Raw genomic sequence first — 16348 nt, 5'->3', positions numbered from 1 at the left:
GAGCTTTCCATTTGTTAATAAAAATAGGTACTTTGGAACTTTCTTCCACATCTCTTGATTTTCATTTCCAGAAAATGAGGATAGTATTTTATTTTGGGTATATATCATTCAAAGTGAATATGAACAGAGAGAAATAAAATGAATTCTTATGGCTACAACACTTCCTTGCTAATGATGCATGAATTTCTATAATGATAAAAGGTGGTAAAGAACATTAACAAAGCAAGTTGATTTTCAAAAGGTTAGACAGGATTTGTACACATCAGAATTCAGAAGGATATAATTATTCAAGGCAGAGTTAATGAAATTCAGATGAAAAGGCAAAATCTGAATATGAGTGCACGGATTATGCATAAAGAGGAGAAAATGAGCATGATACTTCCAATTATACTGATTTTTTTAATAACTGAAATTTTTATTAAACCAAATTAAAAGTCATTCATTGGATATAGTTTATTTATTATAGAACTACATGACTTTGTCAAAAGCAGTTATATAGTTATAAGGAGTAGATCATAAAATAGATCTCCAAATTTCTCTGTTGATTAAATTTTTAGTTGTTTCTTGTGTATGAAACTTACGATACATTTCTCTGTATTAAAATTTGTTGGATCTATTACAACTTTATACTAAATGAGAATACTCAAAATATGTAAGACTGAATTTTCTAGAAAATGAGTTGATAGTTTCCCAATGGTATCAAAGAATTATTCTGAAATTTTTGTATATCCCATAAAACTTCACAGGACCATTGCTTAGCTTTCTCTATTCGGGCGATATGCACCACTTAACTACTCCTGAGATGATAGGAGGAACAAAGTCCTCCAATATATCAGTCTTCATTAAATATTTTCAGTGTGTGGTAACTAACCTTTTTCAATTTAATTTACAAAATACAGCTGAGTCAGTGTTCACAGGTAATTGTAAGTGGAAGGCATTTTAGGAATTATAGGCATTCTAATTTACTTTTTTTTTTAACAAAGAAAAGAAAATTACTTGTTTATCAGTAGTTTAGGATAACAAAGATTGCAATGATTTTCTCATATCTTTTATAAAGTGATAGAATATGTCTTTCTATTTCTTTGATTGTTCTCGTCAACCATAACAGTTTTAACATTTCTTAATATTCTGGAGATTATCTTCATGCCATGTGTGAGCAGGGAGTAAATCGGTTGTGGTATAGTTAGTCCACTTATTTTCATGAATTGATACCAGTAGCTCTAAGACTTGTATATGATAGTCTTGAAAATAATTGCAATATACATATTAATAGAGCATGGCCTATGTGCAATGCAATGACCAATGCTTCTTTGAAGGACATTGCAGTCAGGTCAATGATGGCTTCATCATTTAAGAAAAGAAAAAGCAAAACGTGTTTCTAGAACCAGATACAAAATTTCAATTATTTGAAAAATTCTTAATTTAAATAGATGCCACCTAACATTCCCTTAAAAGAGATTTCCATTGAAATATGTGTGGAAAGTATTTTCTCTTGATGTAATGATGAATATTTATTATGTGGAAAAGAAGACATGAATCAATATGTAATAAAATAATCTATGACAGACATTCAGTCAAGTAGTGAAAAGCTTAACAATGAGAAGCCAGTGTGCTGCTTACTTTCTTAGAGTCCTGGGTGGGGATTGAAGCCAGTGAAAATCTTTTTTTTTTTTCTAAGATTTATTTATTTATTTGAGAGGTGGGGCAGAGGGAAAGAATCTTTCAAGCAGACTCCACACTGAAGGCAGAGCCCAACTCGGGCCTCAATCCCACAACCCATGAGATCATGACCTGAGTGGAAATCAAGACTGGATGCTTAACTGACTGAGCCACGCAGGTGCCCTGTAGCTACTGCAACTCTTTTTTTTGAGATAGAGCACTCCAGTCTTCATACCTGTGTGGTTAGCATTAATTATTATTTAAATAAATCTAATTTTTTAAAAGAAAAATTTTATTTGAGTATAGTTGACAATGTCACGTTAGTGTCAGCCACGCATTTTTATATAAAATTCCAGTATGTACAACAAAATATCATTAGCCACCATACCAAAAAATTAGAAACTTCGGTTTTAAATTGTGTTTCAGGAAGTTAAGTCCAAGGCAATAGTCAAATGTGAGTTTATTTTTAGTGTCCTTTTTCCTCTATTGTATTTAACTGTTCATTTAAGTCCCTTGCTATCTATAATCCATAATTATTATATTTGGAAGCCACCAGTATGAATTTAAGATAACTGTGAGCATCTCAAGTGTAGATATTGAAGATCAAGGAAACTACATGTCAAAAAAGAAACAGAAAGAGGATGTAAAGAACTTAGAATTATTTTCCTTTTAAGAGAAAATGATGAGGACAGACATTAAAACCTTTTGGAATTCACACCGATTTTTTAAATGAAACTCAGATTTTTAAAAGTATTTTGAAGTTATGTCTCATTCTAAAATAACGTCCTTGGTTAGATAAAAATACACACACATACATACATGTATATATACATATATGAGAGATAAACCACTACTTGTCTTCTACCCATCTTTGTCCCTAATAACAAAACACACTATTCTACAAATACTTAGAGGTATAAAATGTATATAATTAAAAAGAAAATTTCACCATTATAGAAACGTGGTATAGGGACATTCTTGTTTCAGATAATGTAGAACTATCTTCCCCCAGGAGTGAAAGAAACTGATGTGTATAAGAAGAACAAATTATTAACTTGGAAATTTTTAAGAACAACAATCACCAGTGTAGTAGAATATATGGAAGTCACAGTGAATTTGCTTGACTTGTGTTAACTCTAATAGTTAGTATGAAATTAATGTATCAGTGGAAATTGCACATTCAAATGTCTGCTGATTTATTTTTCTTTTAAATTGTTGGGAAGGTTTGTTTGAAATGAAGAGATTGAGAATTTGAATTTTAAAATATGTGGTTAAATCTGTAGGTTGTCTCCTTTAAACTCTAGGCCCAAATTCTGGTATTATTATTTGAAACGTAAAATCAGAAGTGCATGTAGATGATCATTCTATTCATCATGAAGGAATATGTATCATAGATTTAGTCAAGATACATACACAGCATCAAACTTTGTGAAAAGTATAATTATGTCATTTAAGCTAATTTGTGTAATTCTGTGAACTTGCAGTGTCATAAATGAGACATCTAGATTGCAATTACTTTTATATTATGTAAGAACTGAGTACAAGAATTCTGGACCTGAGAAATTAATAAGAAAGTGTGAATAGAGCAGCTCATAATTTTACTCATCTTTGCACGGATTCAGTCTGAGATCCTAAACTCCATTTAATTACATTCCTGCAAAAATGGGGACGGTCTTGTCATAAAACCTGTGCAGTAATAAATGGCTGTGTTAGCATGCTGATCGTCAGAACTCCTCTAGAGACTCGCCACTGAAACCCTCAGCTGACCCCATCAACAGGCAGATGACAGTTGATCAATTCAAAACAAAGTTACCGGAAAACTAATTTCAGTTACAAGAGTTTTGTTGTGTATAGTAGAGACAGAAGAGAGCAGAGGTCATCTATCTTTCTGAATTTGCGTGCCAAATAGTATTTATTTCATGCTCTTACAAGGAGTAAGGAAAGAGAAGCTATTGGCCAAATCCAAAAGGATGCTAAGCTCCACATGTCCATCTTGAATGGCAGGTAGGAAAGTGTAGATGTAGGAGAGACTAGTGCTTCCTTAGACCTTAGGGCTTTCTGGAGTTCTTATTAAAATGTGAATTCCACTCTCAGTCTTTCTCATCTAGTACTTTCATTGGCAGCTTAACTTAACAGGAAACTAGCATTAAAGAAGGAAGCTGGTGTCTGGAATTTGGAGGAAAATGGTGCCGAATGTAAAAGTATAAAGTATATACCAGCCAAAACCACTTTGTCCCTCTTGTACCTCAATCTAGATTTGGGGAGAAAAGTATAGGAGAGGTTCCTTTGGTAGGAAAACCACAGATGTGGACTCCCCACCATCCTACCCCATACCTAATTTTCTAGGAAGCTTAGAATTACATTTAAAAAAACAGTTGTAAAAATTATCCTTTTCTTAGAGTAAAACTATCCCTCTCGTGACCTTATGGCTCTTGCTCTTTCATTCTTACATTCATGGTACTAATGTGTATGTATCTCTTATTTTTAAATTCTCCTAACACTTTTTGTGAGATGAGGGTATATAAATAATAACCTTTTTACTGGACTTACCATCATGCACTTTTTATTCACTTTCAGCCCTCTGTCAGCTATAAACTGGAATTTATATAAACTCAGATCTTTTCATTACCTGGAAGCTAAAAGAACTGTTCTTTTATATGTCTGTACCAGCACACTGTCCATGAAGAGTCAGTGATGGTGATGACTGAAGACATGCCTTTGGAAATTTCTTATGTGCCTTCTACTTACCTGACTGAGATCACTCATGTCTCACAAGCCCTATCAGAAGTGGAACAACTTCTTAATGCTCCCGAACTCTGTGCTAAAGATTTTGAAGATCTCTTTAAACAAGAAGAGTCTCTGAAGGTAAAAGCAAAGCATTTTTATTAGATTTTCACAAAATTATCATCTTGATCATTTGCGGTACCGGAACAGTTGACTTAAATGTACACGCTGAAGGCATTTTTACCTAGACGTGGAATTCCTAAAACACTTTACAGGACGGTTAGTTCTAGGTATCTGGGATAGAAAGAGAAACATAAACCAAAAGAGGTATTTTATAATATTTAATGTTTGAGAGACTTTCTAAAATGAAGCAACAGACAAAAGTAATAGTTTTACATAGATTCAGGGCAGAAAGAACTTATCAAAAAGCATGCTTTGATAGAGTAACAGTATATTTGCAATTAATACATTCCTTTCTTCTCCCATGAAAGAGGGAATTAGACGAGATTTTAAATGGTATCTGTTGCATACAGTTTTAGTTTTATGTTTTGTACTTATTTTTTTTTATTTTTTTAATGATTTTTTTTTTATTATACTATGTTGGTCACCATACAGTACATCCCCGGATTCCGATGCAAAGTTCGATGCTTCATTAGTTGCGCATAACACCCAGTGCTTTCTACTTATAAGATGAATATTCAACTTTGAATTAGTGCCAGTATCAGTACTAGAATACATGGAATCTAATTGAACTGAAAGCAATGAAATATTTCTTTAAAATTACCAGGCAAAGGCTACCACCCAAATCCGGGGTTTTTCAAACCACCAACTGTGTTTCTGAATCTCAAACTAAGGCAAAACATGATGAGGGAATAGACTTTGAATTACAGAGGGAAGTGTCTGAAGATAGATGAATGTAGCATCAAGAAAATGTACATAATAACGTGTGTCTCAAGATAATTTTTGTGATCATACATTTTACATTCAAAATGAAATAGTATAGCCAGAGCTCAGTATTTTTCAATGCAAATAGTGTGAGATTATAGACAGAAGATAAGTTTGCTCTCAGCAGCACCTATTAGCCAAAGTATTTTATACTCTAAATGATTTCTTGGGAGCTCATTCCATATTACACATTTGTCTGCATAAGTATACAGATAGATAAAGCTGTTTGGTTGTTTTGGAAATCAGAGCTGCAATATCTTGAGTGACTTGAATTTACTATCTTACATTATATCAAGTAAGCTATAAAATTACATGCTAAAATAAAATAAAGGCATGCATCTCTGGAACTTCTCCAGCCATTTCAGTATGGTACTCTTTCTTATTCTTTTTGAAATAAAAGTCATATTGCTAATAGATGCAGTGAAGAAAAGAAACCCTATCAATTGATAAAGGAGACATGCCAGCATTCTTGTCATTATTCTCATTAACTAATTTCACATGACAGCACAGTTTATAAGTTCATTATTGTCATTCAACATGTAAATCACTGCTAATGAGCTAATATTCATTTCATTCCATGATCCCAGACATACGGGTCAGGAGAGCAGTGACCCTAAACTTATTAAGTTGCCAATTGAATATCTTTGTCTTCATACCTCTTAACCTGGCACACTCAGAATGATGGGCCCCTGGCTATACTCAGCTAATCATTTGTTCTTCCAGATATGTTTAAGAGTATTATAGCTGATGCCAGTTGCGATCGTATTGATTACTGTGGTTTGTAAAAAAGTATCATTGCAGGTTTAATTTCACTGGATTATTGAAACCTCATTAGATGCAGTTTTGGGCATAATTCCAGCTCACTGCCGACAAATCTGCAGCAGCACACAAACAGGCTTCCTACCTTTGTGGGCCTTTTGAAGAGGGATAGTTGTGATCTCAGTCTTTTCAATGAATATGTATTTCCTCTTAAAGGCATTCATCATTGTCATTATCCAGTAGTAAAAATAGAAAAGTAGCACATAAATTGTACAGCTGCTGGTTGGGAAGGTTTGAAATTAAATTGTGGTTGATTTTATTCCTGACAGATTTGCATGAATCAAATTACAGAACTGTAGTAGGTATTGCTGTGGTTTAACATACATATTTCTTTAAAGTACAATACAACACAAGCAATGTGCAATCAGTTAAAATAATTACTTTCTGAACATAATATACGTAATATAGCACATATAATTTCCATAGATTTATTGAACTGGAAAGCTACCTAATCATTTTGACAAGAATAAAGCAGAAAAATACCTATTTACATGTGGAAATCTGCATTTAATAGCTAATACATTATCTAGGGCAAAACTAGCAGTGAATGAGGAACATACACATAAGTAATATTTATTCTTATATTAAAGCCAATATTAGCATTGTGAATCAACTGATTGTGTTTGTTTATATGTAAAAAGTTATAATATTCATTGCACAAATAATAGTGCACTAGTTTTGAAAGAATATAAAGTTTTGAAGGTTTCAATCATTATTTTTTTAAAAGAATGTCAGTTGTCTTAAAATTTGCTAAAATATAAGTAGCAAATCATCAAATCTTAATCATCAAATCTTAAATCATCAAATCTTGCTTTAAACTGTCTCATATGAAAGCATGAGCATAAAAGAGAGTAGAATGGTGAGTGCCAGGGACTGGGGGGAGGAGGAAAAGAGGAGTTGCTATTCAGTGGGTATAAAATGCAAAAAGAATCAGTTCTAGAGATCTGCCGGACAACGTTGTGCCTATAGGTGACAGTAATATAGTGTATGCTTAAACACTTATTCAGAGGTTGGATATTGTCATAAGTGTTCTTATGACAATAAAAATAATAATGTTCATACTATGAACATAGAACTTTTTAAGTTTTCAAAAGTTTTGCCCCTGAGAAGTTTAAATATTTTATCTATTGTCATGAAACAGCAATGATTTATTGATTTATTTATTTTAATGGAAAGGATTAATGCCACCATGTACCTGATTTTAGTGAAAGCTTCGGTTATATTGGTGTCTGCAATGTTCTTGGGCCCTCACCCGTACACCCCTCCACATTCAGGGCTCCCTGCACTTTAACTGGCAGCTGCCAATTGCAAGTGCTGGGACTCTGCCTAAGACTCTCTCTACTCATAAGGTGTCTAAGGCTCTGCCTCCCCACATTTCCCAACAAACCTCAACCAATGACAGGTACCTTTCTGTGGATGAGGGAAACTGCTCACCCACATCTTTAGCTGCAGTAACTCTGAGACCTGTTCTGCACTTTGACCTGAAGTTCCCCAGCAGGACTGAGACCCCACTGTGCACAGTAGGAACTTTCCAAGTAGTACAGTGGTTAACTGGCTTCCTCTCCTACCCTCTCCACCGCCCTACTGGTGCTTCCTAGAATCATTCCCAAGTAAATCCTGTGCATATACATTCTAGTCTTAGAATCTGCTTCTCAGGCATCCAACCTGTAATTTTGAAAGAAATAATGGCATATGCACTATTCAGTCAGCACTTGCTAACAGAAATCTTGGAAAATACTCCATTCAGCTTGATGGGCAATTCCCCAGTGACTGTGCTACTTCTCCACTAAGGAGTTCCTTCGTTGCTCGGTTAGATCTTGGCCTTAAGAAAGGTGAATTTTTCGGGCAAAAATATTTTTCTTTCAGTGGTAGTCACTCTTAATAACTTACCTATATTAACTAATTTAATCCTCACCACAACTCTGTGAAATATTTAAAATTATTTTCTGTATTTTAAGATGAATAAACCGAAGAAATATAAAGTAGCTTGACCAAGTTGACACACCTAATATTGATGTAGCAAGGATATGAAGCCAAGCAAAGTAGCTCCAGGATCTGAGCTATAAACCACTCTGCTAAACTACCTCTCACAAAAGTTGTTTCTATAGCACTATGTTAAGCATAGCAAACGTGACTTTGGGCAAAGCACAGTAGAATACTGAGGTCTGGCATGCCCAGTTTATAGGAAAAATGTTCTGGGTTCTAATTCTCAATTAATCCATGAAAGTTTAGGAAGATTCCATAAAAGGAAGGAAGGAAGGAAGGACAGAATTAGGATAGAAGGAAGGTGGAAAGAGGAAAAGAAAGGGAAGGAAAGAAAGAAGTCAGAAATGCATCATTTTGATTCTCTCATCTAAACTGATGATTGTACAGACGATCTGGTTGAAGTAGGTAATTTTTTTTTGTATTTTTGGAAGGCAAAAGGGTGACAAGAACTGTGGACATACGAACAAATCTCACAGATGTTGACAGGACACCTGGGCCCAATGCAGAGTTTAGGTAGGATCCAGAAGTAGAAGCAGCTGTTATTCGGCCTCAGCAGTGCCGGAAAGAGCTTGCTGTGAGCTTAAAAAGCCAGAGACTGTAAATCAAAGTCTGTCAATCTTCTTTGACTGGGCCCGCTTTTATGTAGGGTCCTTAACCTAAAAGAAATTGTTAGGACAGGCTGCTAAGAGAGCTGCCTGGGCGGCTCATTCAGTTAAGGACCAGCCTTCAACTCAGGTCATGATCTCAGGGTCCTGGGATCAGGCTCCCAGGGAGCCTGCTTCTCCCTCTGCCCTTACCTTTGCTCGTGCTTTCTCTCTCTCTCTCTCTCCCTCTCTCTCTCTCTCTCTCTCTCTCTCTCTCTCTCTCGCTCTGTCTCTCTCAAATAAATAGATAAAATCTTTTTCAAAAAGGACAGGCTGCTGACTTAAGGAGTGAGGTTTTATTTATTTGAACATATTTATTAAGCTCTTACTAGGTACCTGGCATCACTGTAAGTGCTTAAAAAACAGTGAGCAAAATCAATGGACCCTGCCCTCATACAATTTTCATCATAACAATGGGAGACAGCATATAAGCAAACAAACAATCAGTATACTTAAATATGACAGTTATTGTTAAAAAGGTGAAAAAAAAAAAAGAAAACACAGAGTTGGACAAGGGGTATAAAACTACCAAAGGGGCAGGAGTAGGTAGAATGGCAGGAGGTGGGATTGCAATTTTAAATAGGGTGGACATTTGAACAAAGATTTGAAGAGGGTAAGGGAGTCAGCCTGACACTCAGACTTACTGTCTGGGCATAGTAAATAGTCAATGCCGAGGCCCACAGATTGGGAGTGTGCCTAACTTGTTCAGTGGACAGCAGGAAGGCCAGTGTGGCTGGAGGAGAATAAGCTAGAGGAGGGAGGTAGGACATCAGATCAAAGGAGTTATGGGGGTCCAGATTGTGGAGGGCCTGGTGGGCCATTGTAAAGACTCCCTTTCACTCTCAGTGAGATAGGAGCCATTGCAGACTTTTGAGGAGATGAATGACGTGATCTGACTTATATTTTAAAAAGATTACATTGGTCGAGGGGCACCTGGGTGACCCAGTCAGTTGAGCATCCGACTCTTGGTTTTGGCTCAGGTCATGATCTCAGGATTGTGGGATTGAGCCCCACATCAAGCTCCGTGCTCAGTGGGGAGCCTGCTTGAGATTTTCTACCTCTCCCTCTCTCTGCCCCTCCCTACTCACCTCTCTCTAAAATAAATAAATAAATATTTTTAAAAAGACGATTACGCGGAGTGATAGGGGAGAACTGTAGGGGATTAAGAGTAAAAACAAGGAGAGCAGTTGGAGAAGAGATACTGGTGGCCCGGGCGAGGGTGGTAAGGAGAGATTTTCAGATTCTCGTAATGTTTTCCAAGTGGAGGTAGCAGATTCATTTCTGTATCCACACAGGAACTTGAGCATAGATGTATGAAGATCTATTCTTAGCATATTTGGGGCTCAGGAGAATTTAGGTGTCCTGTGAATTTGGCAGAGGACTCCTTGAGGGATGTAAGATTTCCTCTCATTGATATTTACACTTTGCCCCTGGTGCCTTGAAGCAGGAGCAAAACGACTGGCACTGAGATCTTATCAGCCTGATCAAGATCTTTCTCCTTGGAATCTATTTTATCACATTTAAGCATGAATTGAATAATACCAGTCATTTGAATGAGGACAAAACTAATGTCATGAGCAAACTGTTTTTCTAGTCTGGTATTTAGGGTATCAAATAATAGAAAGAGATACCCTATGTACAAATCTGAACAAAATATTTGAAAAAAATAATGTTTCTGCGTACCTTGTACTACAGGGGCATGCTAGAGAAAGGGTTAGATTTTTCCCCAATTTAATAATATTTGAACAAAAGGAGTTCACAATTATTTTGAATTAAGTAATCATGGAGCATATAAAATGTCAAAGCAAAATTTGATTATCAATGCTTTTTGACTTCTGCTTAAATTTAATGTATTACCACATTGTAAATACTGATCTTTTGGACTATGTATCACATTTTGAATAATGTAATCATTTAGTGATTTCTCTGAGGGAAATCATGTTTTTCAGCTAACACATTTATTCAGTTATAAATATAATTCCTTTCTTCCACTGCTTTTATGAATAGAGATTTATTTGTTCAACTTGCTATTTATATTTGTGAATTACTTTACAAATATTAATCTATTCATTGTGATTTAAATCCTACTTAAATAATTTCTGTAGTACTTAATTTTTCATTCTTCTAATGGTGAAGAGATTATATATATTTACTGCATTGTAGCCATGCCCAGTTCATATTTATTTGTATTTTGGTACAGTTTTCTTTTATATTTTTTACATGTGTCTCTTTTATAGGAAATTATTCATTCTTTTCTCCCCACGAGCATTTCATCAGGCCCAGCAGTTGTCCTACTTTGACTTCCTTGCTGCAGTGTACTCCCATCTTTGATAAAATGTGCTTTAAGAACCCACTCCTACCGCATTTCACCCAGAAAGACTGTTGTGATAATCCCCATCCTATAAATTCTAGAAGTCAGAAACTTCCACATTAAAATGTACAATTCATGAGGCTGGTGGAAATTTTGAGGTTGCAATTAAGTTACAGGGATGTTTTCCTTCTATGCATGACTAATTCAGGTTGTTCTTTGACCAGTTAAGATTGTCATTTTTTTGATCTGTGATATATAATTACTGATTTGTTATTTATGCAAGGACCATGCATCATCCTATGGAGAATGTTTTGGCCAAAATATATAGCTGTATTTACAAGGTGTTTTTCACACGTGGACCATAAACCGTGCAGAAAAAAATGAAAAGGACAACTTACCATAGAGCCACTAAAAATAACTTTAACTTTTTTCTTTAGAAGCTCAGAAAAATCTAATTAATAAGTACTTTAATGCCTTTTGATTGAACACTCTTCCCAATTTGATATGTCATTAATGTAGTGCCTGGTAGCTGGATGGGACATAAAGAGGATAAGAATTAGATTTATATAGGGTGTTGCCTTCATCTGTCAGATAAAGACAAATTCCAGAGAGTGAAAATGAACTGGAGTTTGAGTCTTTGGTACACCAATTTCTCTTTTTCAATTTTACGATAGATCTACTCCCCAATGGCTTCTGTCACAACAGCTACTAATGGGTTTCTCTAATCTTTTTTTCTTAGTGATGAAAGTTGTGTGCTCCTCTGTTAACCAAGTTACAAAGGGTCTCAAGGCATTTTTGTTAGCTAAAACTGGTTAAAGCTATTATTTTCCCCTTCCCAAAATGTGGAAACAATAATGCAGGGTTTTATAAATCTCAAAACACATTCACATGCATTTAAGTGTATGTATACCCATTTAACTGCAGTGCTACATTGATTAAGATGGTGATACTGAGTCAGCAGCAGCAAAAGATACCGTTTTCACCACTTGCATTGGTTTGCAAATGAGCCAGCTGCTCCTTGTGACCTGTTCCCTGTGGTGACCTCCAAAGATCATATGTACAACCACTAGGCAGAAAAAATAGTATTTTGTTGGTGGTGTTGTTGACCACTGTATCTACAACTCCTAGAACAGTACCAACTACTTAATAGGCTTTCGATGTGCACCTGTTAAATGAACGAACAATAGTCTTGTAAATCCAGATATGGACTCCATAATCAAAGAGGACAGAGCAATGTTAATCTATCAGTACCAGGCCTGAAGAGAGAAACAAAATTATCCTCTTTTACATTATATTCTTACGTATTGAATTAAATCATCCAGACATAGGTGAATTCTAACAATCTATGCATATATACCAACATGGAGACATTTACTCTACCTAGGTTTGTACATACTGAACTTTTAGCCAATCATTTCTAAAAATGTGTAAGGAAATCCACAAGTAATTGAAATATTAGTAATATTTCGCATTCACTGATCTTGCATTATATGGTTATGGCAGGCAGTAGGATACAGAGGTTACTAAAGCATGGGATTTGAACATAAAAGACATACATTTAGATGCCAAATCTGACTCTTTCTGGTTGTGTACTTGAGCAAATAACATAAGTCTGTTTTTTTAACTTCAAAATTAGATTAATGGTAATACCTGTCCCAGCCTTTTCAGCAGTACAATTGTGAAGATAAAGTGAAAGCATGTAGGATTATATGGAAAAATTCTTGTAAAAACATGTAATTATATGTTTCATGATTTGTAAAACCCATATTACTTCATCAAATATCCAAAATCTTAAAAATTATTATAAATTAAATTTTCATGTAAATAATCTTTTTTTAAAATAATTTTTATTTTGTTATATTAGTCACCATAAAGTACATCGCAGTTTTTGATGCAATGTTTATGTAAATAATCTTAAAACAATCTTTTAAACAGTAGCAAACAATTGAATATTTATATTAGAAAACTTTAAGTGTTGACAACAGCATAAAATATACATACAGTTATTTCCAGATTTGGCAAATAGTCTAAAAGTTAAAACAAGTTTAAAGTCAAAGAGAATGCACATAGGTTAAAAAAAAAAAAAAACTTTGTTTTTGATAAAAACTTCTTTTAGCGAATCTTATTTATTCTCATTTCCCTTTAGTATATTTCCAATGCTAAGTATTATTTGGGTATAAAATTTTCATTCTTCTATTAATTTTAGGTGCTAAATAAATAACTCACTGTTTTAGATTTCTCTTGAGGATGCGAAAACTTGAGATCATTCCAAGTTTCTATGCCCTATGGCTTTTACCAAGAATAAGATGCTGTTGTTTAGTTTGTTTTGTTTTTTTGTTTTGTATGAGTTTTGTTTTCTAGTGAAATATGTTGAATTCATTTTTTCCCTACTCTTTTTAAGTAATTTAAAATCCTTCGTTCAGATTTCAGAACTATACCTTATTAACTGTTTAAAAGCATTGAAGTAGCTCTAATTGAAAAATGGTTTAATCAGTAGTGTTTTTTTTTCTTTTCTTGGGGTTCTGAGATTTATTTTTGTTATTATGTGGTTTTTTTTTCCTTTTGCCATTTAGAAAGGCTAGTCTGTATTCATTTTCCTGCCTAAATTGGTAATCATGAGCACGTTAATACTGTAACAGCATTCAGTCGAGCCTTATGTAGATCAAAATGTTCAAATATTGGCAATTGCATATAGTTCAATCTAATTCAGTGACCTTTATCCATCTGCTTATTTCTAAATCCTAATGCATATTGTTAAACATTCAAAGAAAAGAAGCAAATACTTTGCATTGTAAATCACATGTAATTAAGGAATACCAGTTACTATCGTTTTCCAAGTTTAATTTGACAAACTTTGGACAAAAGATTAAAGAATGTTTTCATCATTAGGGATCTCTGTGGGGCTTTCAAGAAGGTAAAGAAATGAGGTAGAATGCCAGGGTCCTCCTTCTTTACCATGTTTTATTTTGTTGTTCTTAAATTTATGTGTTTAGGTTTAGCTTAGAACAATTATATGAAACAGTGGTTTTGCTTTTCTATCTCCCATCTAAAACACAGTGATAAAAAGCATATTCTCCTAACATCAACAGCATTAATCATTTATAAAATGGGCAAAATGTTGCCAAATAGGTTTCCTATTTTTCTAAAATAGTGTATTGTCATTTGTATTGATTTATACAGATTTAATTATATCTTGTATAGCAGCCATCTATGAACTTGATTGATTACTAATACTGGATATTCAGTGCTTTATCAAAATAATAAGATGCTCATGATACCCTATATATACGGTATAAAAGAGTATAAAGTGAATAGAGGAAAGAAAAACATCCCGTCCACATTTTGTAATTCCATTCCTCAGTGATAATCATTTCTTTTAGGTTTCCCTGGATTGGTGTATTGCCTTAGAATTTTTGTCCACAAAACCTGCCTGCCCCTCTTCAGCTCAGTTACACGAGACATAAAAGCATGCCTTGGGTCTAAAAATATTGGAAACATTGAATGCCATATGTCTCATTTTGAAGAGAAATAGCATTTGCTTCTTTACAACTCTCCTTTGCTATATGCAAGAGCCGATTTTTCTATCAAGACTTTCAATAAAGTGATTTAGACAATGTGCATGACTCAACACACAATGTACCTATTGCAAAATGACTTGTGAAATTGTTTCCAGTTTAGTTGGTGCTGATGGACTAGAATCATTGTCTTTGTGAAATACTTGGGGGAGTGAAGTACAGGTTTTACATTTTCCCTTTTGTTCTTATTGATACTCTGTGGCATCTGAGAAACTTGGACAGACGTAATTCTGAAAGAAGGACTTATGTATCTGAGGTACTGTGAGAAAAACAAGGGGAAACTTAGCCAGGAAATGCAGATGGACTGCTCTTCTGCTGTTTACTCTAACAGCTAAATAACCAGTAAAAGTAAAATAGCATAAACAGGGAAATAACTGACTAGCTCACAGCATCTTTTGGGACCTGAATGCCTATCCGCAATGGTTCAAGAACAATGTAACAACTCTTAAGGTTCAGTGATTCCATTCAGATTGGATTTTCATAAGCAAATTTAAGATTCAGAACTTTGACTCCTCTCCTCAGTTCAAACCAACAAATATTTATTAAGTCCCAAATACTGTGTTTAACACTCTAAAAGAGAAATATAAGACTTGATCCCTGCACTCTGGTAATTTGTAACATTAATTGGATACACATATCACGGTTATACAAGCAAGTTAGGAAGTAATAAAAGTAGGAAAGACATAGGCAAAATATAGTATAAGGCATAAGTAACTGAATTCAGGAAGAGGATAAGGCAATGTAGAGAGCTGAAAAGGAGAATAATTTTACGTAGGAGAAAGCCTTTGAATATCTGTGCTTTGAATGTGATTGGAATTTGGACAGTATTAATAGCTACCACTTATTTATTATGTCCCAGGGCATGTTTTAAATTCCTTGCTTGTGGTAACTCATATGGTCATCACAACAACCCTATGAAGAAAGCACTCTTGTGCCCATATTCAAAATTATCCAAGCTGGAGATGGTGATTTGAGTCAGAGTGATGGCAGGGTCAAATTCTGGTTATATTCTGAAAGTAGAGCTCATAGTATTTGGTGGCCACTTGCATGCAGGTTGGTCAAGAGAGAATTCAAGGATAATATTAAGAATTTTGTCATGAACAACTGGGAGAATGGAGCTGCCATTTAACTATAATGTGGAAAATCGCAGGAGGATCAGGTTAGGATGCAAGGTTTGGTATGAGTTCAGTTGTGATATGTTAAGCTTAAGATGTTTATTAGACATCCTCGTAAATATCAAAGAGACAGTTGGATATATGTAAGTCAGAGTTTAGGAGAGGATCTTGATTAGAGATATGGGAATAATTAGGGTTAATTTGTTAGTTTTTCCTCACACTTGCTCACAAAAGGTGTCTTGTCCTGTTTTTTTCCCAGCCTTCTTTCCTTCTAACACCACCTCTGTGGACAATCTCAGCCACTCCCATGACCTAATTATCAGTTTGACACAAATGGATCTCACTGGTGGAGGTGGGAAATGGCATAAACAAGATGCCAACGTAGTATCATAGACCCACTGCTAATAGTGCCCAACAGAGGGGCATCCAGCAGATGAAAGAACTCAGCCATTTAATGACTGACTCTGCTTAAGGCCACAGCAGAGTGTTCGTGAACTAACAGAAATAGGACGACTTTGTCTTTCTGGCTCACTGTTATATCCCCAGTACATAGAATATGCCTGGCACATG

The 16348-nt window shown here is 34.9% G+C and overlaps 1 protein-coding gene across 9 annotated transcripts in view; it reads left to right on the top strand.

Annotated features, from left to right (window-relative positions):
- Positions 1-16348, top strand: part of DMD (dystrophin) — a 2070581-nt gene that overhangs the window by 907944 nt on the left and 1146289 nt on the right. For all 9 annotated transcript variants that reach the window (XM_034649821.1, XM_034649815.1, XM_034649816.1 and 6 more), the window contains one exon: positions 4330-4524. In XM_034649821.1, coding sequence (XP_034505712.1) covers positions 4330-4524 — 195 coding nt within the window. The remainder of the gene's footprint in view (positions 1-4329; positions 4525-16348) is intronic.

The sequence above is a fragment of the Ailuropoda melanoleuca genome, chromosome X (genome assembly GCF_002007445.2).
Source record: "Ailuropoda melanoleuca isolate Jingjing chromosome X, ASM200744v2, whole genome shotgun sequence".
In the NCBI taxonomy this organism is placed as follows: Eukaryota; Metazoa; Chordata; class Mammalia; order Carnivora; family Ursidae; genus Ailuropoda; species Ailuropoda melanoleuca.
The sequence above is the reverse complement of the archived record's forward strand: the minus strand, read 5'-3'. Positions and strand labels throughout refer to the sequence as shown.